Here is a 23,889-nt window from a genome sequence, read left to right as displayed (position 1 = left end):
AAGCTCACCTCACTCAGGGAGTTCCGTCCTTTCTTGGAGCCTCTGACCTTGGACATCAGCAGCTGCCTGTGCTGAGGGAGCGGCCAGCCTGGCAACCATTTTGAGAGCAATAAAGCTTTTGTGGTTTTTGTGTTTCTATTCACGTGCTGCATGTGTGGGTATCAGGGCACTGGTTCTCATGGTAGGGTGGGTCCACTTTCCTAGGTGCCCTGGGGCCCTTTCAGAGAGTAAACAAACATATATAAACAACAGGTTCAGTCCTAAGGATGGGGTACCCCTCTCTACTGGTTAGTGTAAAGGGAAGACAGGCACGGCAGCTGGTTTAACATCTTTTCCCTGCAAAGAATTCAAAGACCAGAAGTAACTTAAGGAATAACATATTTGTTTCAGTCTTGTGGTTCCATAGGGAGAGTCTGCCATGACAGGGATCCTTCCTCTTTTTATCTATGTGCCAGAAGGGGAGTGGGGAATGGGTGGGGGGAGGGGAGGGAGTGGGGCAAAGAAGAGATAATGAGAATAAGCCCTCCTCAGGGTCATACTTCCTCCAGCAGGGCTCCACCTCCTAAAGGTTCCAAACCTTCCCAAACTGTGCCACCAGTTCAAGTACAGGAGCCCGAGAGGGTCATTTCTCATTCCAACTACCACAGTGGTACATGTTTGTGATCCCAGTATTTGGGTACCTGAGGCAGGAGGGTGATGAGTTTAGGGGTAGCTTGGGTTATATTGTTTGACTCTGTCTCAGAAAACCAAACTAAATATGATGTGATGCCAACACTTGGGAGACTGAGGCAGGAAGATCGTAAGTTTGAGGACAGCTTGAACTATAGACATTTCCTCAAAAACAAGCAAAAACCTAAAGTAACACAAAAACAACAACAACAACCCCTTTCTGTCCCGGGGGTTGGGGATTTAGTTCAGTAATTAGGCACTTGCTTAGCCCGTGCAAGGTTCTGAGACCAGCTCTCAGCTCTGTAGGCAACAAAACCAAAACGCCATAGCTGGTCATGGTTTTTGCAGAATACTTGATCACATCGTGAGCCCCAAGATTATAAACAAGTAGTTACGGGGTGGTCCAGTCCTAACACACTCCTTTAAACCAAGAGCTGCATAAAGTCAACCCCAGGTCAAGAGTCGGGGCAAATAACCAATCAGCAGTGAACGTGAGAGAAAGAAGGGTCTTTGAGTTGAAGGGTACTTAAGACAGTGCGGAGAAGGAGAAAGAACATTTTCCTTCTGGGACATCGGCCTGGGGGCTTTCTCTGCCATTTTGAGCTAGCTCCTAAGTCTTCATTGGTAAAATCAAATGGCTGGGATTTTTGCTTTTAAATCAAAATGTGGTGGTGTGTACCTTTGATCTCAGGAGGCTGAAGCAGACAGATCTCTGATAGTCTGGGCCAGCCAGGTCTGTGTGGCAGATTTCAGGCCAGTAGCTCTACCTATGAGACCTGTCGTGAAAGGGAAGAAAACAAACCAAACCAAACAGCCTTATGTGGCATTGAGAAGACACTGAGAAAGAGTGAAATACAGTCACCGGCGTGTTGGACGTCACCCTGTCTAACGACTCTTCAGTGACAAGAGTCCCATCTGTTCTTTCTGGTGTGGGAACCACTAGCTAATTGTGTTGGACCTTGTGCAATGTAGGAGGTCAGGCTTTGGTTTTACTGAGTTAAAGGCCCATTTAGTTTGTCCTTTGTGGTTGGGAGCTACCATACTGGGTGGCGATTCTGGACAATGGTGGTTATGAAAAACGATGAAACCCAGAAGACTCTGAAGGTGGCTCCGGGAAGCCCTGTTAGGCAGCTAATAGCTGGCCTGTGGTCTGAAGAAGACAGAGCCATAAAAATATCTGGGGACTGGGGGTGTGGCTCCATGGCTGCAGTACACACCTAGTGGGCAGAAACTCCTGATTCCATCAGTAGCACCCCAAAACCGGATGTGGCCACCCACCTTGTAATCCCAGAGGTTCAAGGTCATCCTTGGCTACATAGAATTCATGGCCTTGTCTAAAAGAACGGAAAAGAAAGTGTAGAATACCCAGGGCAGTGGTGTAATCCCAGCACTGGGGAGGTAGAGGCATGCAGGTGTCTGAGTTCAAAGCCATCCTGGTTTACAGAGAGAGTTCAAGGACAGCCAGGGCTACACAGAATAACCCTGTTTTGGATACCCACCCTCAAAAAAAAAAAAAAAAAAAAAAAAAAAAAAGAAAAGGTAGAAGAAAGTTGAACACCAAGTGCAAAGCCATGAATCTGGAAGGAGCCTAGTTTATTGTTTATTCTGGGAGGATAAAGAAATGGAAACCTTGGTGTACTGGCTGGTTTTTTGTCAACTTGACACAAACTGGAGTTATCACAGAGAAAGGAGCCTCAGTTGAGGAAATGCCTCCATGAGATCCAGCTATAAGGCATTTTCTCAACTAGTGATCAAGGGGGGAGGGCCCAGCCCATTGTGGGTGGTGCCATCCCTGGCCTGGTAGACCTGGGTTCAATAAGAAAGCAGGCTGAGCAAGCCAGGGGAAGCAAGCCAGTAAGTGACATCCCTCCATGGCCTCTGCATCAGCTCCTGCTTCCTGACCTGCTTGGGTTCCTGTCCTGACTTCCTCTGGTGATGAACAGCAGTGTGGAAGTGTGAGCTGAATAAACCCTTTCCTCCCCAACTTGCTTCTTGGTCATGATGTTTTGTGCAGGAATAGAAACCCTGACCAAGACACTTGGGCTGGAGAGATGGCTCAGTGTTTAAGAACACTGGTGTTATTGTAGAGAGTTCTTCAGTTCCAGTACCTATGCCAAGTGTCCCACAATAGCCTGCAACAGGGGATCTGACACTCTGTCCTGGACTCCGTGAGCACCTGTCCTCATACATACACATTCCCACTCAGACACGTACCGATTTAAAAATAAAATCTTTAAATAATCATTGAGTTACATTGGATGTAAAAGAATTCTTGTGTGTATGTGTATGTGTGTGTGTACATTTAAATTTAAGGGTCACATGTAGCTCAGGTTGACCTCTACCTTTCTACATTGCTGAGGATGCTCTTGAATTTCTGATCTTCTTATCTCTAATTCCCAAGTGCTTGGGTTATAGGTGTGTAGCACCATCCCTGGGTTATGTGGTGCTGGGAATTGAACCCAGGGCTTCATGTTTGCTCCGAAAATTCTCCAGTAACTAAGCTGCACACTCAGCCCAGAAGTAAATAAATAATAAAACATACAGAAAGATTTATTTATTTTTATTTTCTGAGTGTATTTTGTCTGCAAATATGTATGTGCAGGACGTGCGTGCCTGGTGCCCATTGAGGTCAGAAGGACATGTTGGATCTCCTGAAACTGGAGGGTTACAGATGGTCGTGGGCTATTATATGGGTGCTGGGAACTAAACCCGGGTCCTCTGGAAGAGTAGCAAGTGCTCTCACCCCCTAACCATCGCCAAGAAATTCTCATTTAAAAATGTTTGCCATATCCTTTGTTAGGTCCCAAGCCCCAGAGGACAGTGATTCTAGAGGGATTGCTGGTGGCATTCCTCCGAAACCTGGGAAATGGGTTTCTGATTACCAGAAAAGACCGCTTCCCTTGGTGCGTACCTGTGGTTCCATATCAAAGTTCCCTGGTCTTTAGTAACATGTTCGTGTTATGTATATCAGAGCCCCTATGCTAGCCTTCTGGATTCTCTTTCCCATCCCCGTTCTTCATGACTTAAACTTTTTCCTCCTGCTCCCTTGATCTCTCTTCACTCAGCGACCAAGGCAGTCCTGGCCCTGGGCAATCTGCTCCCTCTCTGCTTCTCCATCAGAGGTAGCCATGGCAACCCTGGACTCCCCCAGATGCCTCAGGTTATTTATTCTCTCTTCTGTGTTTACCGGGGCTTCCAAATTCACCCATGGCGTGGCATCTTTTTTTTTGTGTGGTTTCACTGTGGTTTCACTGTGCTGACAACGGGACAGAGTGACTGACTGCAATTTATGGGATGAAGGGTTGGAAGGGTGCATTTCTGAGTTTCAGGGAGATTCCAGGTTTCAGAGGCAGGCACAGCTCTGCCCACAGCAGCAGAAGTAGGAGATAGCAGCCCATACAGCCCAAACTAAGAAACAGAGAGCTTGGGTCCGGATCAGGCACAACCTTGATAGCTCTGCCCCAAGTCTTCCATTTCCCTTGGCCAAGCTCCACTTCCTAAACACTCCACAGTCTTTAAAAACAATGCTACAAGCTGAGGACCAAGTGTTGAAAATGTGAACCTGTGGGGAGCCATCCCAGATTCAAACCACAGTACATTATTTAAGATATACATGGGCTAATAACTTGGCTCAGTGGGTCAAGGTGCTTGTGGTCAAGGCTGACGGCCTGAGTTCGATTCCTGGAGCCTACAGTATGGGAAGAGAGACTCAAGTTCAACAAGTTGTCCTCTGACCTCCTCTATACCTGTGCTATGCTGACAGGGTCCCACTATGCAGCTCTGGCTATCTTAGAACTCACTCTGTAGACCAGGCTGGCCTTGAATTTAGAGATCTGCCTGCCTCTGCCTCCAGAGTTCTGGGATTTAAGTCGTGAGCCACACCAGTTTTATTTTTGAGATTGTGTTACTCTGTAGCCCAGGTTAGCCTTGAACTTGAGATCCTCCTGCTTCGGTCTCCCATGTGTTGGGTTTACAGGCACATTCCCCTATCAGAATTTGTAATTTGCAAAGATGTCAAAGAGCTGAGGGGACCAGGATCTTTAAATCAACAATGACAGGGAATGAAGGGCCTTTTCCTATTCCCATGGCAACTGTGAGGCACAGCTGGTGTTCTGTGTGAGAACAGCATCAGGAAGACTGAGGTGGTTGTAGAACAGGAAGAGGGGACTCAGAGGCAGGGACAAAGGGGCCATGCCACTGTGTCTTGGCTACTATGTGAGGACTTGGCTTTTGGTTGGATAGGTGAAGCCAGAGCAGGGCTCTGAGAATGCAGTGCGCTGAGTCCAACACTCACACGCTCCCTTTGGTCAAGTTTGGGCATCAGAGTGTATGGAAGTGTGTGTGGGGCGTGGCTTTTGGGATGTAGAGACCGGAAATGGTGGAGGCTGAACCAAGGTGGGAGCAGAGAAAGGAAGCAAAGTTGGATCCATGTAATGAGAATTTTGGTTTCTTTGAAAAACATGGAAATATTTTGGGGATATGTTTTTATGGGACATGGAGCTGCTTCAGACGGCCCACAGCAGCCGACTACAATTTGCATTGTGCTCTAGCAGGGGTGTGATTTTGCCCACAGCAGATAGTTTCTGTGACTGTGTGATGTTTGGAATTCTGGGGACTTTTCAGAGGGCCTACAGATGCTACAGCCCCGGAGAGTCATCGGTCGCTGGCTGGTTGCAGTTTGTCACAGAGTCGTGTGCAAAAGGACCACAAGAAGAAATGAGATGTTGAACAAGATACAGAACTTAATGCCCCTAATCAGAAGGAAGTAGTTTAATGATAGCGTCACCCCCTTTCCCGAGTCCCTTTCTCTACTTTATTTTAGAACACTGAAAGGGTGCAAAAGGGGGGTGTAGAAGGGTGGGAGGAGGAAGAGAACCCTCAAAGTAACAAAAGACAGATCTACAAAGAATGGCCTTGAGACTCTAAAGCAAGGGCAACATAGCAGTTGTCTGAGGAAGTGGAGGACTCGACCCAGGACCTTTCCAATCCAGTCAAAGGTGGGACAGGAACAGGGTGCAGGAACCTTGACTGCCGGGTTAGAACGTCTGGGTGGCAAACCTTGCCCTCCATTCCTTCGCCCACCACCTATGCCTGAGACCCTTCTGGAGTAAGATGTCAGGTCCTTGCCTGCCCAGTGTCTGCCTCAACTTCCAGTGTCTGCAGGGCTGGGGTGTGAAGGGCACTGCTGGGCCCTCTATCTTATCTGTACGTCTCAAACACTTACTGAAAGTCAAGGTCACAATGCGGTGCACACACTCAGCAAACATTCCTTGGGGCCAGCCCAGCAGTGCAGAACACACAGTTCATACTGTGATATCTGAGGCCTGTCTTTGTGGGAGCACAAAGTGGGAATAAATCAACTCAGGGCCGTGGTGGAGAATAGCAAGGTCTGGAACGTTACTTTCGTGTAGCTGTGACCAGATCCGAGCTATTGAAAGATTTCTTTTGACTCATGGGTTAGAGGACCTCGTCGTCCTTAGCCATTTGGACCCAAGGGCTGGGGCAGACCGTCAAGGAGGTGGGAGGTGAGGAGGGGGTGAGGAGGAGGCTGCTGACATCAGGGCAGAAGCAGAAAGAAGAGACCTGGGAAAAAGAGACCTGGAGCCAGCTCTAACCTTCAGAGACATACCACAAGTCACCTACCTCCTCCCCTAGGCCTCCTGACCTTCCTAGAACCTCTTCAAACAGTGCCAGCAACTAAAGACCAAACATTCAACACACGAATATTCAACGTATGGGGGGATTTCAGTTTCAACTTAACACTGGGATGAGGAAGGAGAAAGCAAAAAAAAAAAAAAAAAAAAAGGATGGAGAAGAGAAAGAAAGAGGGAGTGAAATATGAATATGGGCTGTAGTTTAGAAGCTGAGGGAAGTCCTTGATCCACCCTGGGCCAAGAATGGTTTATGGATTGATCATTTTGTTAATTAGAAAAAAAAGATTTATGTTTTATTTATTGATCTGCTTGTGTATTTGCACACATGAATATACACACATGTACATCCTACATGTGTCTAGGTACTCACAGAGACCAGAAAAGAATGTTGGATCCTCTAGATTTGGAGTTACAGGTGGCTGTGAGCTGCCAGATATGCCTGCTGAAAATTGAACTTGAGCCCTCTGCAAGAGAAGCATGTGCTCTTAACCACTGAGTCATCTTTTCAGCATGGTGCTGCTGCTGGTGTGTGTGTGTGTTTATGTGTGTATGCATGTGTTACTGTGTTATCAAGAATGGAATCCAGAGCATTGCACATACTAGGCATTGAACCATATACTTTAGCCCCCTCACTGGGGGATTCTAGGCAGGAGCTCTACCACTGACCACAGTCCCAGCCCCTCACTGGAGGATTTTAAGCAGGGCTGTACCAGTGAATAGCATCCTCAGCCCTGAAATGAACACTTGAAAAGCAGAGGCCCTCAATCCTCAACTAGAAGTATAAGAAAGAAGGAGGCAGCAGGAGTCTGAGTCTTAGCAGGCCTTAGAAATGTGTAAATACAGGAAAGTCTTTGTCAGATTTCCCCTATAATCTGCCTAGTATTCTCTTTCTATTTTATTGTCTCTCCTCTGACCCTACTTTCTTAGGGACAGAAAAATACATTCAGTTCTGACCACTGTTCTCAGACAAGCCTGTGATACTCCGCTGTGCATCAGGCTCAGTGGACTATAAATTCAGTGCTGCCCACTGTAGGGGCTGCATATCGCACACCTGCCATTCGAGAAGGTTTTGCCCTTTTGAACTGTGCCAGAAGTTTCCCATCAGCCTGACACGGCATTGTACAGCACCTCCACCCCCCACCCCACTGTCTACACTCCCCCCAAGTCACCAGACGTATCTAGATACTTCAGCCCAGTCCAGATCCAGCCTGTAAGTAGAGGCTTATATGTTCACCACCTAAGGATGGCGTTACTGTTGTTTATACACACGATAAAAGAATAATTGGATCAATCAAGGCACTCTTCCCAAACATACAGAATTTGTGTACCGTCGGAAGGCTGAACCTGATCTTCAGTGTGTCTGGCCATTGTACACTTGGGATGAACAAGGCCATAATGTTGGTGCAAATTCAAGCAGGCTGTGGTGGGCGTTATCTTTTCGTGGTTGGGTGTAGGAGCTTAGGAGTGTTGGAAGAATTGTGTTGGTTTGGACAGTGGCTGTCGAGCCACAGCATCAGGCCGCGATGGTGTGGGTCAGGCTTAGGAGTCGAGGAGCTGTGCAGATTCAGGTTTAGATGATAGTGTGTAGATTCAGGCTCAGGCAATGACCGAATTGTGGACTTGGGCTCAGGTAACAAGTATGTAAACCCAGGCTCAGACAGTGGTTAAATGTATTCAGGTTTTGGTAGTGGCTGTGGATTCAGGCCCAAGGCATCCCAAAATGGTTCTTTTCAGGAGCCCAAGGGACATGCCAGTTCATGTAGAGTGACATCTGGACCAGATCCCAGACTCCAAGGACTTCAATGGGAAAACCGTGGAATTCAAATGCATTCTCATACTTAGACAAAAGTGACTTATTGTTATTTTTTTTGAAAATTGCTCATCAGATTATTTATGTAAAAAATGACCTTATTCATAGACAGCAGCTGCCTAAATATAGTTGAACAGGGTCTTGTTTCTCACCAGGCATGGCTGTAACACAAGCTTTTTGGGAGATGGAGGCAGGAGAGTTAAGAGTCCAAAGTCATCGTGGACTACAGGAGAAACCCACCAAAGCCAAACAAACAAACGTTCCTCTCTATACATCTTCTAAATAATTCAGTCAGAACAAAATAGAAATCTCTTGGTTGGTTGAACAATCAGACAATCTATTCATCTGGTTCTCTTTCTCCCTCTCACCATCCCTATAATTTATCTACTGATACCTATATCTATATTTAGTGATGTCTATATACTTATCTTCTCTCTCTCTCTCTACTTGCTCATTGATCTATTTATCTAGGACAAATGTGCCACGTTGCTAAATAGGATGAAGGGTAAGTCGAACGCTCATTTTACTGTTTCTGCAACATACAGGTCTGAAATATTTAAACCTTAATCCATGTTAAATTAGCTAACCGTGTTAAAATTTACAATAGCATAATCACACGAGGTCTTGAGGGAGAGAGAAAGCCACCGAGGTAGAGGCCCAATGGGGCCACCCTACGTTGGCAGAGATCCCCAAAACATCTTAGTCAGCCATCTGCTGCCACTCATGGTGGTGGTTTCTCAATCTGTGACTTTGCTTGCAGACACAACCCCTTGCCTCCCACAGCCTCCCCCAGGCCCTGAGCATGTTGGGGGCAGAGGCTGGATGGCTGGGGTCGGGGTTTGAAGATACTGAGTTGAATCCAAGAGATCCCTAAAGGGTAAGGGTTCCAGAGAGCCTGGTGCCTCAGGCTTGTGAATTGATGCTCACACCCACCACTGAGCCAAAGCGTGTTCACACTCAGTGATGGTGTATGGGTTACCAGAGGCAACCAAGTCCCAGCTTTCTTCCACGTGGAACCAGATGACCAAATGAATCATATACAATGTCAGATTGGAACAGGGAGTGTGACTAGGGGAATGCTGTGGTGCTGCAGGGCTTCAGGGAGAAGAACTCTCAGAGAACGTGGCATTTGCCGGAGATTCGAAGGAGATGAGAAATTGCCATGCAGTTCTCGGGAAGAGGGAACCAGATAAATAGTGTTGGGAGTTCCTAGGTCCTGAGGCATGGCTGACATCAGCCCGCACAAAGCACAGAACCAAATGAGGGGTCCTGCACAGGGACTGAGTCAGGGAAGCTCATGCGGGGTAGTGAGGAGCTAAAAGCTTGTGAGTTGAGGAACCACACAAACTTTCGCATGCTTGACCCAGCTGAGATTCATCTGTGTTCCTGGGATTTCACTGTGGTCGCTGCACTTGGCTCTCCTTGGGATTCCTAGAGTGGGGTTCGGGTCTTCAGGCGAGTGTTGGAGAGCCCAGGCTACCTACCCTTTATTTCCCGGGGTGACCTGTTCCCAAGGAGGACATTTCTAAGGTGATTATCTTATCAACTGCACTTACACATGCCCTTGGAGACAGGCCCACTATGGGAGGCCAGTGCAAAAATCATATCAAAGGTCCTGTTTCCCCACTGCTGCCCCAAGGGATCCCTGCCTGGGATCATGGATGGGGTCTCTCACACTTCCTGGCACCTGGCACCCAGCTCAGGCCAGGGCCTTGAGATACAGCCTTTCCCTAGCGTGCACCACTGTTTACTTGAGCAGATTGGGGTGGGGATGGGGAAAGGGTGAGAGCCTCGGGCAAGCAGCTAGTGGTTAAGCGTGCCAGTGGGACCCTGTGGAACCCCCACAAACCTGTTTCCTGTCTCTGCGTTGTGGGAACGGTGGGTATGATGTCATAGGTGACTATGCCTGAACTTTAGGACTCATGAGAAGATACTGTGTGCAGATGATCTGTCCTTTCCTGACTAGGGTGGAGAAAGGGACAAGCTCCTCACCTCAGAGGGTTTCCGGAAGGTTCCATGAGTGAATGTGTGAGAACCCCTCATCACATTGATGCCATGAAGCAAGAGGTCCCTGTTGGCTTCTCTTCTTGTCGATATGTGGCTGTTATAGCCCAGGGGTTCCTGATCTGAGTGACAGGTGGCAATGGGGGTTGGACAGGTTGGAACAGCTCAGTAGAAAGTGTCTGAGCTGTCCAAGCCTGAAGGTTACCCCAAGGAGCCTCCTAATCAGCTGTAATCAGCTGGTTCTGCTCCACCCCCACCCAACCTGGGTATATCAAGCCTGGTCCAGACCCTAGTAGACTCTGTGGATCAAAGAGGGCAGAGCATCAGGCACCATGGGGAAGGCAGTGAGTAGCATCTGGGGGACTTTGTGGCTGGAGGTTGGAGGCAGAAGTCCCGGTGGTATCTGACATCTCCTTTGTTCCATCCCAACCCCAGGAGAATTATGAACTGTACTCAGTGGAACTGGGCACTGGCCCTGGTGGGGACATGACTGCCAAGATGAGCAAGAAGAAGGCGGGAGGTGGGGGCAAGAAGAAGGAGAAGCTGGAGAACATGAAGAAGGAGATGGAGATGGTGCGCATGGGGGGCAGGGCCTGAGCGGGATTGTGGTGGGGTCCGGAAGCCAGGCAATGGGCAGGGTTGGGCTGTGAAAGCCAGACAGTGAGTGCCTTGTTCCATTGTCCCCCAGAACGACCACCAGTTGTCAGTGTCTGAGCTGGAGCAGAAGTACCAGACCAGTGCCACCAAGGTGAGCCAGGAGTGGGCGGGCATAGTGAGGGGATGATGGACAGGAAAGAGGAACAGGGAGAGAGAAAGTTAAGAGAATCACCAGAGAGCAAAGTGTAGGTGGAGTGGGAATAGATGGAGCAATAGAGGAGAGAGAGAGGAAGGAAGACATAGTAACAAAAAGAGCAGAGAAACGGAGGAAGGGGGAGAGGGAGGAAGAGAGGGAGAGCAAGAGAGACGTTAGAGATAGGAGGAAAGGTGAAGGGATTATTGGGAAAGGAAGAGAAGCATGGGGGGAGAGAGTAGAAAGAGAGGAAGGAGAAGAGGAAAGGGTGGGAGGGAAGGAGAGATTTAAAAAAGCGTGTGTGGGGGGGAGGCCAAGGGAGACCAAAGCACACGGGTGAGGGCACAGTCCTGTAGCCTCCAGTGTGACTACCCCTTCCTGTTCCCAGGGCCTGAGGGCGAGCCTGGCAGCTGAGCTGCTGCTGAGGGATGGGCCCAATGCGCTCCGGCCACCTCGGGGCACTCCCGAGTACGTGAAGTTTGCCAGGCAGTTGGCAGGTGGCCTTCAGTGCCTCATGTGGGTGGCCGCTGCTATCTGCCTTATCGCCTTCGCAATCCAGGCCAGCGAGGGCGACCTGACCACTGATGACAACGTGAGTGGAGGGCCCTGTGGGCAGGCTGAGGACACAGGGAGAACAGGGAATGAGGACGGCGTGGCCGGGAATGAAAGCAGATGGGATCTAGAATGAGGGAACAGAAACTCTAAGACACAGTTCTGAGACATGGACCCTGGGAGAGGGATGACCTTGAGCTTTGTGTGGGACAGACCTGAGGACATAGGTCACAAGGGACACTGAGGGTGACTCTCGGGTGGGTAGGAAACAAAATCTAAGCTGTGGGCCCCAGAAGAGGAGGAAATGAGGGCACAAGACAGGCCAAGGACGTGAGACAGGGACATAGGCACACAACACCAGACACAGCACCCAGAGACACAGACAGTAGATATAAAAGTGCTGATGGAGGGAAAGATGTACAGACAACTTGAGGTGTGTCAGGGTCAGACAGAGGACACTGGGAAGGGGCTTGAAGAGCCCTAGGTCAAGTGGCATGGCATTGGTAGTCAGAGGTACACGGACTTGGCTTTTGGGAACATGGAGATACCAGTGATGGTATGTTGGGTCTGCGGCGCATAGCCAGTATGAGGTGACACGGGGTTTAATGTGCTTAAGGGCACAGTGCAGTGAGAATTTTGGTTTCTTCTTTTTTTTTCAAGATTTATTTATTTATTTTACGTGAGTACACTGTTGCTGTCTTCAGACACCAGAACAGGGCATCAGATCCCATTAAAGATGGTTGTGAGCCACCATGTGGTTGCTGGGAATTGAACCCGGGACCTCTGGAATAGAGGTCGACCGCTGAGCCATCTCTCCAGCCCAGAATTTTGGTTTCTTTAAAAACACAGAAATATTACAAGAATGTGTTTTCATTTTAAATCCAGGTGTGGGATACGGGGCTGATTCAGACTGTCCACAGCAGCTGACGACGATTTGCCTCAGGCTCCAGCAGGGGCATGATTTTTGCCAGCTGCAGATAGTTTCTGTGGTTGTGTGACGTTTGGAATTCTGGGGACTTTTCAGAGGGTGCATAAATGCTAGGGCCTGAGAGGCATGGTTGTGGTGGATCGTTGGTTGGATCGGATGCTCTTGGTTTTGGTTTGTTAAATCCTATGCAAACAAGAAACAACAATAAGAAGAAATTAAATGTCCTGACTGTGGAGATCAAACTTACCCCAAAGGAACTCAACATCCCTAATCCGCACTAAGTCATTTAATGATAACTACACCCCCTTTCCCCTCTATCTTTTTCTCTCTCTCCCATCTAGTGTTAGGGGGTTGAAAGGATGGTAGAAGAAAAAAGAAGGCACAAAGTAGCCAATAGTCTGGCTCTGTCCCAGGGTGGCAGGTATATGGATTCGAAAAACCAATGTGAACCATGGGCGTAGAAACAGGAAGAAGCATGGCAGACACAACTTAGGGGAGGCGGGAACTGATCAAGAAACATGGAACAAGGACCATATGAGGACATGGAGATCAGGAGCCAAGGGACTATGGGTCTAGGTGTGTGGACACAAGACATAGAAGATTCAAGGCAAGTGAGTGCCATTTGTAGAACACGGAAACGAGGGCTTGGGCTGCAAGAATAGCGCATGAGGCTGCCCAGTAGATCGAGGACATTCTGGAGGTGGCCCCAAGAACACCAGGAGACTCGGAAGCAGAACGGTGGCCTTGGGGATGGGTGCTCCTGACTCCTATGCTTAAAACCGGTGCGCCTCACTGCAGCTGTACCTGGCGGTGGCACTCATTGCCGTGGTCGTGGTCACTGGCTGTTTTGGCTACTACCAGGAGTTCAAGAGCACAAATATCATCGCCAGCTTCAAGAATCTCGTGCCCCAGGTGAGTCCTTCAGCCTGCTGCCCCTCTCTTCAGTTTCCGTCTCCAAAACAACCCAGGCATTCTCCTGACATCTCCAGGGGGCCCATCCCATCAGCCCCAATCTATCCTTTCCCACCAGTCCCAATCAATCTATCCTTTCCCATCAGCCCAATCAATCTAGCCTTTCCCACCAGCCCCAATCAATCTATCTTTTCCAATCAGCCCCAATCAATCTATCCTTTCCCATCAGCCCAATCAATCTATCCTTTCCCATCAGCCCCGATCAATCTATCCTTTCCCATCAGCCCCGATCAATCTATCCTTTCCCATCAGCCCCGATCAATCTATCCTTTCCCATCAGCCCCAATCAATCTATCCTTTCCCATCAGCCCCAATAAATCTATCCTTTCCCATCAGCCCCAATCAATCTATCCTTTCCCATCAGCCCCAATCAATCTATCCTTTCCCATCAGCCCCAATCAATCTATCCTTTCCCATCAGCCCCAATCAATCTATCCTTTCCCATCAGCCCCAATCAATCTATCCTTTCTCATCAGCCCCAATCAATCTATCCTTTCCCATCAGCCCCAATCAATCTATCCTTTCTCATCAGCCCCATCTCTGCTAGAGCTCCAGCTCTTCCCAATTTTCATGTCCCCATATCTCCATGACACTAAGTAACTTCTACTACCATCTCTGTCCCCGACCCACAGCAAGCCACTGTGATCCGGGACGGGGACAAGTTCCAGATCAACGCGGATCAGCTTGTGGTGGGCGACCTGGTAGAGATGAAAGGCGGGGACCGTGTCCCAGCAGACATCCGCATTCTGTCAGCCCAGGGCTGCAAGGTGGACAACTCCTCGCTTACTGGAGAGTCTGAACCGCAGACACGCTCACCCGAGTGTACACACGAGAGTCCCCTTGAGACCCGCAACATCGCCTTCTTCTCTACCATGTGTCTGGAGGGTCTGTGAAGCACCATTAACCTGTCCTGAAGCCACACAGAGGCCACACTTTCCATGATAGCCCCTTTTCTGTTTTGTGGGACACGTGCACATGTCTCCCCACCTTTCTGACGCTATCCACCTCACCCTGAGCTCTCCTCTGTTGCCACTGCAGGCACAGCCCAGGGTTTGGTGGTAAGCACCGGTGACCGCACCATCATTGGACGCATCGCCTCGCTGGCCTCTGGTGTGGAAAACGAGAAGACGCCTATTGCAATCGAGATTGAACATTTTGTGGACATCATTGCCGGCCTGGCCATCCTCTTCGGTGCCACATTCTTTGTGGTGGCCATGTGTATCGGCTATACCTTCCTTCGGGCCATGGTCTTCTTCATGGCCATTGTGGTAGCCTATGTACCTGAGGGGCTGCTGGCTACTGTCACAGTGAGTAGAGGAGACAGAGGGAGGTCCCGGGAGCAGAGAGCTGCTTGCCCACCAGACGTCCCTCCTGTCTATCCAACCATTCTGTGAACATTTACCAGGCTGCTCTGGGCTGGCCCTATGTCACACGCCAGAGCTCATAGGTGAAATAAAACAGGGCCCAGGACGAAGGAAAATGAGGTTACTGTGGGAAGTCAGCCCAAACTCAAGAGTCACCAAGAGAAGTAAGGCTCAGAAGTTCATTTTTAAAATTTTCATGATGTTAACGTGAGCTGGGACACCTCAGAGAGAGGATCTGGGGATACTGAGGAAAGCGTGGGCTACAAACAGCTTATAGAGAACAAGCCCGTTTTGTTTTTCTGCATTCAAAGTGCAGTGACTGTAGCATAGCAGAGGTGGGGCTGGTGGCAGGGCTTGGCCATGCCTGTGTCCCTCCATCTATCCACAGGTCTGCCTGTCACTGACAGCAAAGAGGCTGGCCAGTAAAAACTGCGTGGTCAAAAACCTAGAAGCAGTAGAGACCCTAGGTTCCACGTCGGTCATCTGCTCGGACAAGACAGGAACTCTCACTCAGAACCGAATGACGGTGTCTCATCTATGGTTTGACAACCATATCCACACGGCGGACACCACAGAAGACCAGTCAGGTGTGGGGGTGGGAGGAGAAAGCACAAGGAGTGGATGCAGTTGGTGGTCTGATGGGGAGCCTGAGACATGTTCTGCATTAGCGAGAGGGGGCAGGTCTTGGGGCCTTTGAGGGGACAGGTCTGTGAAGGAAATCTGGTCTTCAGGAGGCTTTCTATGGGAAAGTATGGAGAAAGCTGTCTTGGGATACGAAAAGGAAATGGTGTACTAACCAGGCCTGGGAAGGGAACCTGATTTAGCCTGGATGTAGTAGGAAGGGCTCCGCTCTGGTTTGGGGAAATCCATTCCCTCGAGGTCCCAGCCCGGACGTCTGGTCTCCAGGACAAACGTTCGACCAGTCGTCGGAGACGTGGCGGGCGCTGTGCCGCGTGCTCACCCTGTGCAACCGCGCTGCCTTCAAGTCTGGTCAGGACGCCGTGCCAGTACCCAAGGTGAGAGACTGGGGAATTCCAGAGGGTGTTGTCTGGTGTCTCCGCTTTCAATCCTCACGTTGGACCGTATTCACAGCGCATCGTGATAGGAGACGCGTCTGAGACCGCGCTGCTCAAGTTTTCGGAGTTGACGTTGGGCAACGCCATGGGATACCGGGACCGCTTCCCCAAAGTTTGCGAGATCCCTTTCAACTCCACCAACAAATTTCAGGTGCTTTGAGCCCAGAGCCTTCTCTACAACAGACCACTCCCACTGTGGGCGGTCTATCTCTTGAGGAGGAACCTCAATTCCTAGTCCATCCAGCTCACAACCCCGCCCACATGCGACTAGACCACGCCCGCATGCGAGCTCCCTCCCAATCAAGCACCACCCAAAGAGCAGAGGGGCTTCTTTGCTTTATGCAGGACCCTACACCCTCAGGCCCCACCCCTCATGTGACCACGCCCACTAGGCGTGGCCGCGCCTGCCGACCAGCCAAGCTTGGTCCATCTCGTAGCTCCGCCTCTCCCTCCTCCCATAGCTGTCAATTCACACCCTGGAGGATCCGCGGGACACCCGTCACCTGCTGGTGATGAAGGGCGCCCCCGAGCGTGTGCTGGAGCGTTGCAGCTCCATCCTCATCAAGGGCCAGGAGCTGCCCCTGGACGAGCAGTGGCGTGAGGCCTTCCAGACAGCCTACCTCAGCCTGGGAGGCCTAGGCGAACGCGTTCTTGGTGAGAGCTGCCATGGATAAGGCGTGTGTCAAGGATGAGCACGGACCCCTCCAAACTTCCCGCACCGGACCTGACCAAAAGTCAGGGATTTTTTTGGCAAGACTGTGGGGTTACTAACCCGCAGGGGCTGATCAACCCCATCTCTCACCCTTGATTTCTCTGTCAGTCCTGACCCGCGTCCCCTCTTTCTCTGGCTCTTGCCTTTATCTTACTATCCTGTGATCTCTTGACCTCTCGATCTTTCACATTCTTTGTCCTGATTTCCGTTTTCTGAGCTGGTTTTACTATGCAGTCAAGCTGTCCAGAACTCACTCTGTGGTGTGACTCAGAGCCCTGCCTTGTTTCTGCCTCCTGAATGCAGGATTAAAGGAATGGGCTACCACGAACCTCCTTTATCCTTACTTTTGACCCTACCCAACTTTTGTCTTCATCAAACATTCCAAACCCCTGGAAACTGGGAGGCAAAGACCCATTCTTTTTTTTCCCAAAGATTTATTTTTATTTATATGAGTACACTACAGCTGTATTCAGAAGAGGGCATGGGATCCCATTACAGATGGTTGTGAGCCACCGTGTGGGTGCTGGGGAATTGAACTCAGGACCTCTAGAAAAGCAGCCAGTGCTCTCCAGCCCCATGCCCATTCTTTAACTTAGCTTTTCTCTTAGTTTTGAAAGAAATGTTTCCTCCCTGAGCTTGCATGCCTGACCTCTTCCCTCCCTCCCTCCCTCCCTCCCTCCCTCTCTTTCTCCCTCCCTCCCTCCCTCTCTCTCTCCCTCCTTCCTTCCTTCCTCCTAACAACCTAAGATTGTAGCTCAGGTTGGCCTGGAATCCCTGATCCTCCACCTCTACCTCCCAAGAGCTCAGATTACAGGCCATCCCTGGCTCTAAACCTCAGTCTCCATACCTGTCCGGTGGGGATGCACCTCATAAGGTGGCTGAGGATGGATTCAGGATCTGGCATCCAGGGGCCTGGTTATTTCACAATTCCTGACCCCGTTGGCCCCGTTGGCACACTATCTGCCCAGCCTCTCATTTCCCCATTTTTCTGGTCAGGTTTCTGCCAGCTCTACCTGAATGAGAAGGACTACCCACCTGGCTATACCTTTGACGTGGAAGCCATGAACTTTCCAAGTAGTGGCCTCTGCTTCGCGGGACTTGTATCCATGATTGACCCTCCTCGGGCCACCGTTCCTGATGCTGTGCTCAAATGCCGCACGGCAGGCATCCGGGTATGCCAGCTAGGAATGAGGACAGCAGGTGGCAGGAAAACACCTGTAATGTTGCAAATCAAACTTCACTGGCTCATGATACAGAAGCTCTGGGGAAGGATGTTCCAGGTCTAAGCTGTATGCAGGAGGAACGCATCGTAGTTAGGGAGTTGCTGTTTTCATGTCTTAGCTTCCTTCCTGTCTCTCCTGGCTTTAATCCCAGGCAGTGCTTCTGGGTGGGCGTGCAAAAAAAAAAAAAAAAAAAATGGCGATGTGCCTCCACTCCCGGCAGCTTTAATTTGAAACCCCCACCTGCCCTGCTCGATTGGGTCCTATTTTCATCCCCAAACCAGCTTTGGTGGCCGGGGAATAGAATACCTTGATTGGCCCGCCACGTCTGGGCGCTCTTGCTCAATTGCAGCCAGGGAACTCCAACCAGCAGCATGGGGCAAGCCACTAACCCCTCTACCTGGTTCTTATCGGTCTCTAGGGTGCTGTATCTTCAGCAGCTCGGGCATATTCTTGCCTCAGGACCTTTGCCCTGACTCTCTCTTCTGCCAGCAATGTTCTTCCTACAAGTCACCACGTGACCAACTCTTTCAGTTTTAGGTCTCTGCTCATTCTTCAGTGAGGTTTCCTTGTGTGCGATTAAGCTTCTTTTCCTGAGCTTATGTGCTATAAAGTTAGTTCACCGGCTCATCTTGTATCCTTTTGTCTTCCCTGGAACATCAACTATGTAACAACTGGGACAGTTGCCTCTTTTGTCCTGGTCACAGCAGACGGTCATGCTTGGCAACTAATGACTGTATCAACAGAAAGCTACCAGGGAGAATGGAGACATTGCTCTGATCTGAAGGCGTGAAGGGTGTGCTGGCCTTTCCACAGGTGATCATGGTGACCGGTGACCATCCCATCACAGCCAAGGCCATTGCAGCCAGCGTGGGAATCATCTCGGAAGGCAGTGAGACAGTGGAGGACATCGCTGCCCGTCTCCGAATGCCCGTCGACCAGGTTAATAGGAAGTAAGCAGCCATCAGCCCTCCCTGTGGTTCCCCCACAACCCACGCTGACTGAGACCCCAGTGAGACCCTCTTCCTCCTGTAGGGATGCCCGGGCCTGCGTCATCAATGGGATGCAGCTGAAGGACATGGACCCGTCTGAGCTGGTAGAGGCACTTCGCACCCACCCTGAGATGGTGTTTGCTCGAACCAGTCCTCAGCAGAAGCTGGTGATTGTGGAGAGCTGTCAGCGACTGGTGAGACCCTGCTAACGAGGGTAGCAGATAGGTGTGTGTGGGGGGGTGTCTTTCTAACCACCTACTCACCTGACCTACTGCCCTCAGGGTGCCATTGTGGCTGTAACTGGGGACGGTGTGAATGACTCCCCAGCCCTGAAGAAAGCTGACATTGGCGTAGCCATGGGCATTGCTGGCTCGGATGCTGCTAAAAATGCTGCTGACATGATCTTGCTGGATGACAACTTTGCTTCCATTGTGACAGGCGTGGAGCAGGGTCTGTGTTCTGCTAGGGAGGGGGCAGGCTGTGGGGGCTGGGGGGGGGGGAAGCTGGTTGGGAGGAGGTTGAGGTACCTGCCCTGCCCCCACAGGCCGGCTGATCTTTGACAACCTGAAGAAATCCATCGCCTATACACTGACCAAGAACATTCCAGAACTGACACCCTACCTTATCTATATTACTGTCAGTGTGCCCCTACCCCTTGGGTGTATCACCATTCTCTTCATAGAGCTCTGCACAGATATCGTGAGTCTCCAGTCTTATGCCTGGGTGCCCCACCCCATTGTGTCCCCCCCCACACACACTCATGAATGGACACAATAGTCCAGATCACTATAATGGATGTTAGATCACAGACATCCAGAAATAGCCACAGAGACTGGCAGGTAGACAGACAGACAGGGAGAGAACCATGAGTTTCAGAAGACTCATGGCCACTCAGACAAGCAGATATCAATTAGGTGCATGCCTGTAATCTTAGCCCATGAAAGGCAGGGACAGGAGGATCTCAAGTTCGAGGCCAGCCTAGGCTACATGGTGAGACCCTGCTCAAAGAGACAAACAGACAAACAAACTAGAGATGTTTGCAGACATAGGTATCTAGTGACAGATGGGTAACAGACAGACATCCCAGAGCAGACACAGACAGCAGACCCCCTGGAGATGCATCCCCGAAGGCAGCAGGCAGGGGCCCCTTAACAAGTGTGATCAACTATTTACACAGTGCTTACTCAGTTGGGCCCACGGTTACTTAACCTACTTAATGTCCCATCACTGCCCCCAGGACAGGCTTTCTTGGGATTCTCCCCATCTTGCTGATCACCTGGCTGAGGCACAGACAAGCTGAGTGGCTTACCCCAGGTCCCTCAGCTAAGTAGCAGTCCCAGCTGGGATCTGAGCTCAGACAACCTGTTCCCTGGGGCTGGTACACCTAATCAGTCCAGCCTGCTGCCACCCAACACATGCACACACACACACACACACACACACACACACACACGCTGGGGGAAGAGAGAGAGTTAGAATATGAATCAAGAGTCTGGATCAAAGAAATAGAGTGAGGCCTGCTGTCATGGTGCATTCCTGTGGTTCTAGCACTTGGGAAGCAGAGGCAGGAGGACCTTGGGGTGAGAGGTTAGCCTGGGCTACATAGTGAGTTCAGAGTCAAAGCCCTGAGAGAGAGAGAGAGAGAGAGAGAGAGAGAGAGAGAGAGAGAGAGAGAGAATGGAAAAGAAAGTCAACAACAGGAAAGAGAGGCCCCAGACTGGAATACCACAATCACCAGAGGACAAAAATACAGAGAAAGAGGAGAAAGACTGATGAAGGGGAAAGGGAGAAGAGGAAGCCAGCGAAAGGGCCAAGGCTCATGGGGTTAGAGCAGACATTTGCCCCCAGTGTAGTGATGCATACTCGTGATCCTAGCCCTAAGGACACTTGGGAGGAGAAAGCAGAGAGATCAGGAGTTCAAGGCCAGCCTAAGCTACATGAGACCCTGTCTTAAACAAAACAACACAAATGAAAGGTAGACATTTGTGGGGAGGTGGACATTGGGATACATGTGGCCCAGACACACAGCCTGCACACAGAGGTCAAGTGCCTGGGTTGTTGGGCCACTGCAGGGCCTCTCTTCTGTGTTAACCTAGAGGTGAGTGAGTGTGTGTGTGTGTGTGTGTGTGTGTGTGTGTGTGTGTGTGTTGGCTTCAGAGCGAAAGGATTCAGTGGCCCGGTCTATCCTCAGCCCTGCTTCCTTCTGCTCCTGGCTAGTTTCCATCTGTGTCCTTGGCATATGAGAAAGCCGAGAGCGACATCATGCACCTGCGCCCACGGAACCCCAGGCGTGACCGGTTGGTCAACGAGCCCCTGGCTGCTTATTCCTATTTCCAGATTGGTAAGCCCTGTGAAGCAAGCCTGGGATCCCCTCCTGCTGTGAGCTTCCTGGCTGGGGCTCCCGGGCTTGGTTGCTGCATTGTCCTGTCTATCCATGTGGTCTCTCTGGTCTGACTGTGTAACTCTGACCCTGCTGTTTCAGGGTCAGTGTCTTGGTCTTTGGGGAGTTCTCTCTGTTCCTGTGTCTATGCACGTTGTCTGTGTTTTTCTTGTGTTTTGGTCCTGTGTGTCTGTGCTGTGTGCGCTTGGTTTTGTGTATCTGTCTCCACCCCTGTTCTTACACTTCTGTGTTTCACCTTCCCCAGGTGCCATTCAGTCATTTGCTGGCTTTGCTGACTACTTCACGGCCATGGCCCAGGAGGGCTGGTTCCCTCTGTTGTGTGTGGGGCTACGGCCACAATGGGAGGACCACCATCTACAAGATCTTCAAGATAGCTACGGCCAGGAATGGGTGAGTTCCCACTTCCTCCTACCCTGCCAGGAACACCATTGTTGACAGTTCAACTAGAGTGTCTGGCACTCCCACCTGCCTCTGTGGTTGCTGGGAGACTTTTTCTCACCACTCTTGGCTCCGCCTTCTGCTTCCATGGCTCCCACATAGAGGTGATGCTCTTGCTGTCCCGACAGACCACTTCATCCCAGGTTCAAACGGCCCTCTTCTGTCATTTTCCTAGTAATGTCATTCATATAGAGCTCTGGTGTATGACACCTGTTTCACTGAAGGCTTGAAGGGCAGTGCAGCCAGCTGTGGCCAGCTGTGTTTAGTGTGTCTTGAAGAGTCATAGTCTACAGAGCAAGAAGTTTCCCAAAACCACTGTCACAGTTAAGAATGCAGAGTCTGAAGCGGGCCTGGACTCAAGGTACCACATCAATCCTACAAGCTGTATGGCCTGTCCCTGCCTCCCTTCCCAAGCCGGTCCAGAATTCACATCACCTAAAAATTCATTTGAAATGCAAATTCTCAGGCTCCACCTCAGGTCTGTGGTCAGAAACTCTGGAAGTGGGACCACCTGGGGAGTCTGACACCTGTCACTCTGATGGATGAGAGATGTTACAAGGGCCACTTGGAGCCCAGGTGACGCCTACAGCTATTAAGATGAGTTGTGGATCTCTGTGAGTCTCAGGCCAGCCGGTTCTTTATATAGTTGAGTTCTAGGCCAGTCAGGACTACATAGTCACACATGCGCGCACATGTGAGTGACACACACACACACTCACACTCATGGAAGTGTTGCTGAAGGAACAGCATATATAGCAATTGTCCCCATTTGGGCCATGCATCCTCTATTGTCTATGTCACTCTCTCTGCTACTCCTTGGTCCTTGTCACTTTTCTCTGAAGATCCTCCAATCCCCCTTCCCAGGCTCCTTCCTTGGTCTTCAGGAAATTCTTTCCTGGAAAACCCCATGTTCTCTTTGTCAGTTCGGACACGGCTACCTAAGCCCTTCTAGAGGCTGGGGTCCTGCAGCCCAGCCTGTGATTCTAGAGAAGGGAGTTGAGGAACCTCTGTGAGCAGTTGGGTGGCAGAGGCTCTTCACCTAGGCTCAGGCTGCCTCTGTCCCCTCCTGGCCTGCAGACATTTGGTCAGCGCCTGTACCAGCAGTACACCTGTTACACCGTGTTCTTCATCAGCATTGAGATGTGCCAGATCGCCGATGTCCTCATCCGCAAGACTCGCCGCCTCTCTGCTTTCCAGCAGGGATTCTTCAGGTGTCCCCAGCTGGCCCAACCCTGCCCCCCTCATTCCCCAGGTCCACATTCTACCAGCTCCCCAACAGCAAACACCAGCACCACATGTAGTGAGCTGGTCACACACCATGGAAACACGGTCTTAGCTGGTTATCGGGGCTGTTCTATATCTTAATCCAAGGGGCTGAGGCCGAGGCTCTGTTCCTGCTCTTAAGGACAGCCATTCCAGAGTCACTGGTCTGGGACCTCCCAGCTACTGTGACATTTGACCTCCCCAAGTCCCTCCCATTCTCCAACTTCAGATGCTTGCTTTGTCTCTGTCCCCAGCCTGTCTGAGCCTCCCTCCCCAACAGGAACAAGATTCTGGTGATTGCCATCGTGTTCCAGGTCTGCATTGGCTGCTTCCTGTGCTACTGCCCAGGAATGCCTAACATCTTCAACTTCATGCCCATCCGGTGAGGAGCTGTGAGGCTCTGGCAAAGGGCTGGGGGATGTAGCACACTGACCTGAGGACAGCCTTGACCCTGCCTTCCCTTCTCCCTCCCTTCAGGTTCCAGTGGTGGCTGGTCCCCATGCCCTTCGGCCTTCTCATCTTTGTCTATGATGAGATCCGGAAACTTGGAGTTCGCTGTTGCCCAGGGAGTGAGTGTGGAGGCTGGGGGCCTGGGGGTGGGGCTTGAATGGTTCTTAGAGCAGGTCTCTGACCTCTGACCCTTCACATGTGCCTTCAAGCCTTTGGCCCTCTAAATCAAAGCACTTCTGCTTGTAACCTAGTTTGGGCTTGTGTATCCCAGCATTGGGTTTTGTCTCTCCTCTCTCTTCCAGGCTGGTGGGACCAGGAACTCTACTATTAAGAGGGATAATCATCTCTCCATCCACTATCAGCTGGGACTTAATGGGTGTCCATCAAAACATCTATGTAATTCATTCCCAGCCCTCTGGAACTGTACCCACTTCTGCAGCCCATGACACCATTGGAGGGACTCTGCCCCCTCACTCCATAGCTCCACACCTTCTTGAAGCAGTTGCACCTCAGGAAAGTGCTCTGAGGTGGGAGTGGCTAAAATAAGTGGTTTCTGTGAAGGTGTGTCCATCTCAAGGACTCCATCTGGACAAG

The 23,889-nt window shown here is 50.6% G+C and overlaps 1 protein-coding gene across 2 annotated transcripts; it reads left to right on the top strand.

The window, feature by feature from the left end:
• Positions 1-10,469: 10,469 nt before the first annotated feature.
• On the top strand, positions 10,470-23,626 carry ATP4A (ATPase H+/K+ transporting subunit alpha; the record flags this gene model as incomplete). Of its 2 annotated transcripts, none has more annotated exons than XM_080908402.1 (22): positions 10,470-10,481; positions 10,573-10,710; positions 10,826-10,885; positions 11,316-11,519; positions 13,206-13,319; positions 14,012-14,264; positions 14,418-14,686; positions 15,132-15,330; positions 15,650-15,759; positions 15,836-15,970; positions 16,281-16,473; positions 17,528-17,703; positions 18,568-18,704; positions 18,787-18,910; positions 19,025-19,193; positions 19,288-19,442; positions 20,961-21,084; positions 21,389-21,534; positions 22,660-22,793; positions 23,126-23,227; positions 23,323-23,414; positions 23,598-23,626. In XM_080908402.1, the coding sequence occupies 22 exons, from the start codon at positions 10,470-10,472 to the stop codon at positions 23,624-23,626; spliced, it is 3,075 nt and encodes a 1,024-aa protein (XP_080764528.1). The 2 variants fall into 2 exon arrangements, with proteins under 2 accessions (XP_080764528.1, XP_080764527.1); XM_080908401.1 differs by having other exon boundaries at positions 18,787-18,937.
• Between the last annotated feature and the right edge of the window lie 263 nt (positions 23,627-23,889).

The sequence above is a fragment of the Micromys minutus genome (assembly GCF_963924665.1).
Source record: "Micromys minutus genome assembly, chromosome: 32".
NCBI classification, from domain to species: domain Eukaryota; kingdom Metazoa; phylum Chordata; class Mammalia; order Rodentia; family Muridae; genus Micromys; species Micromys minutus.
This window is presented reverse-complemented; position numbering and strand designations above follow the sequence as displayed.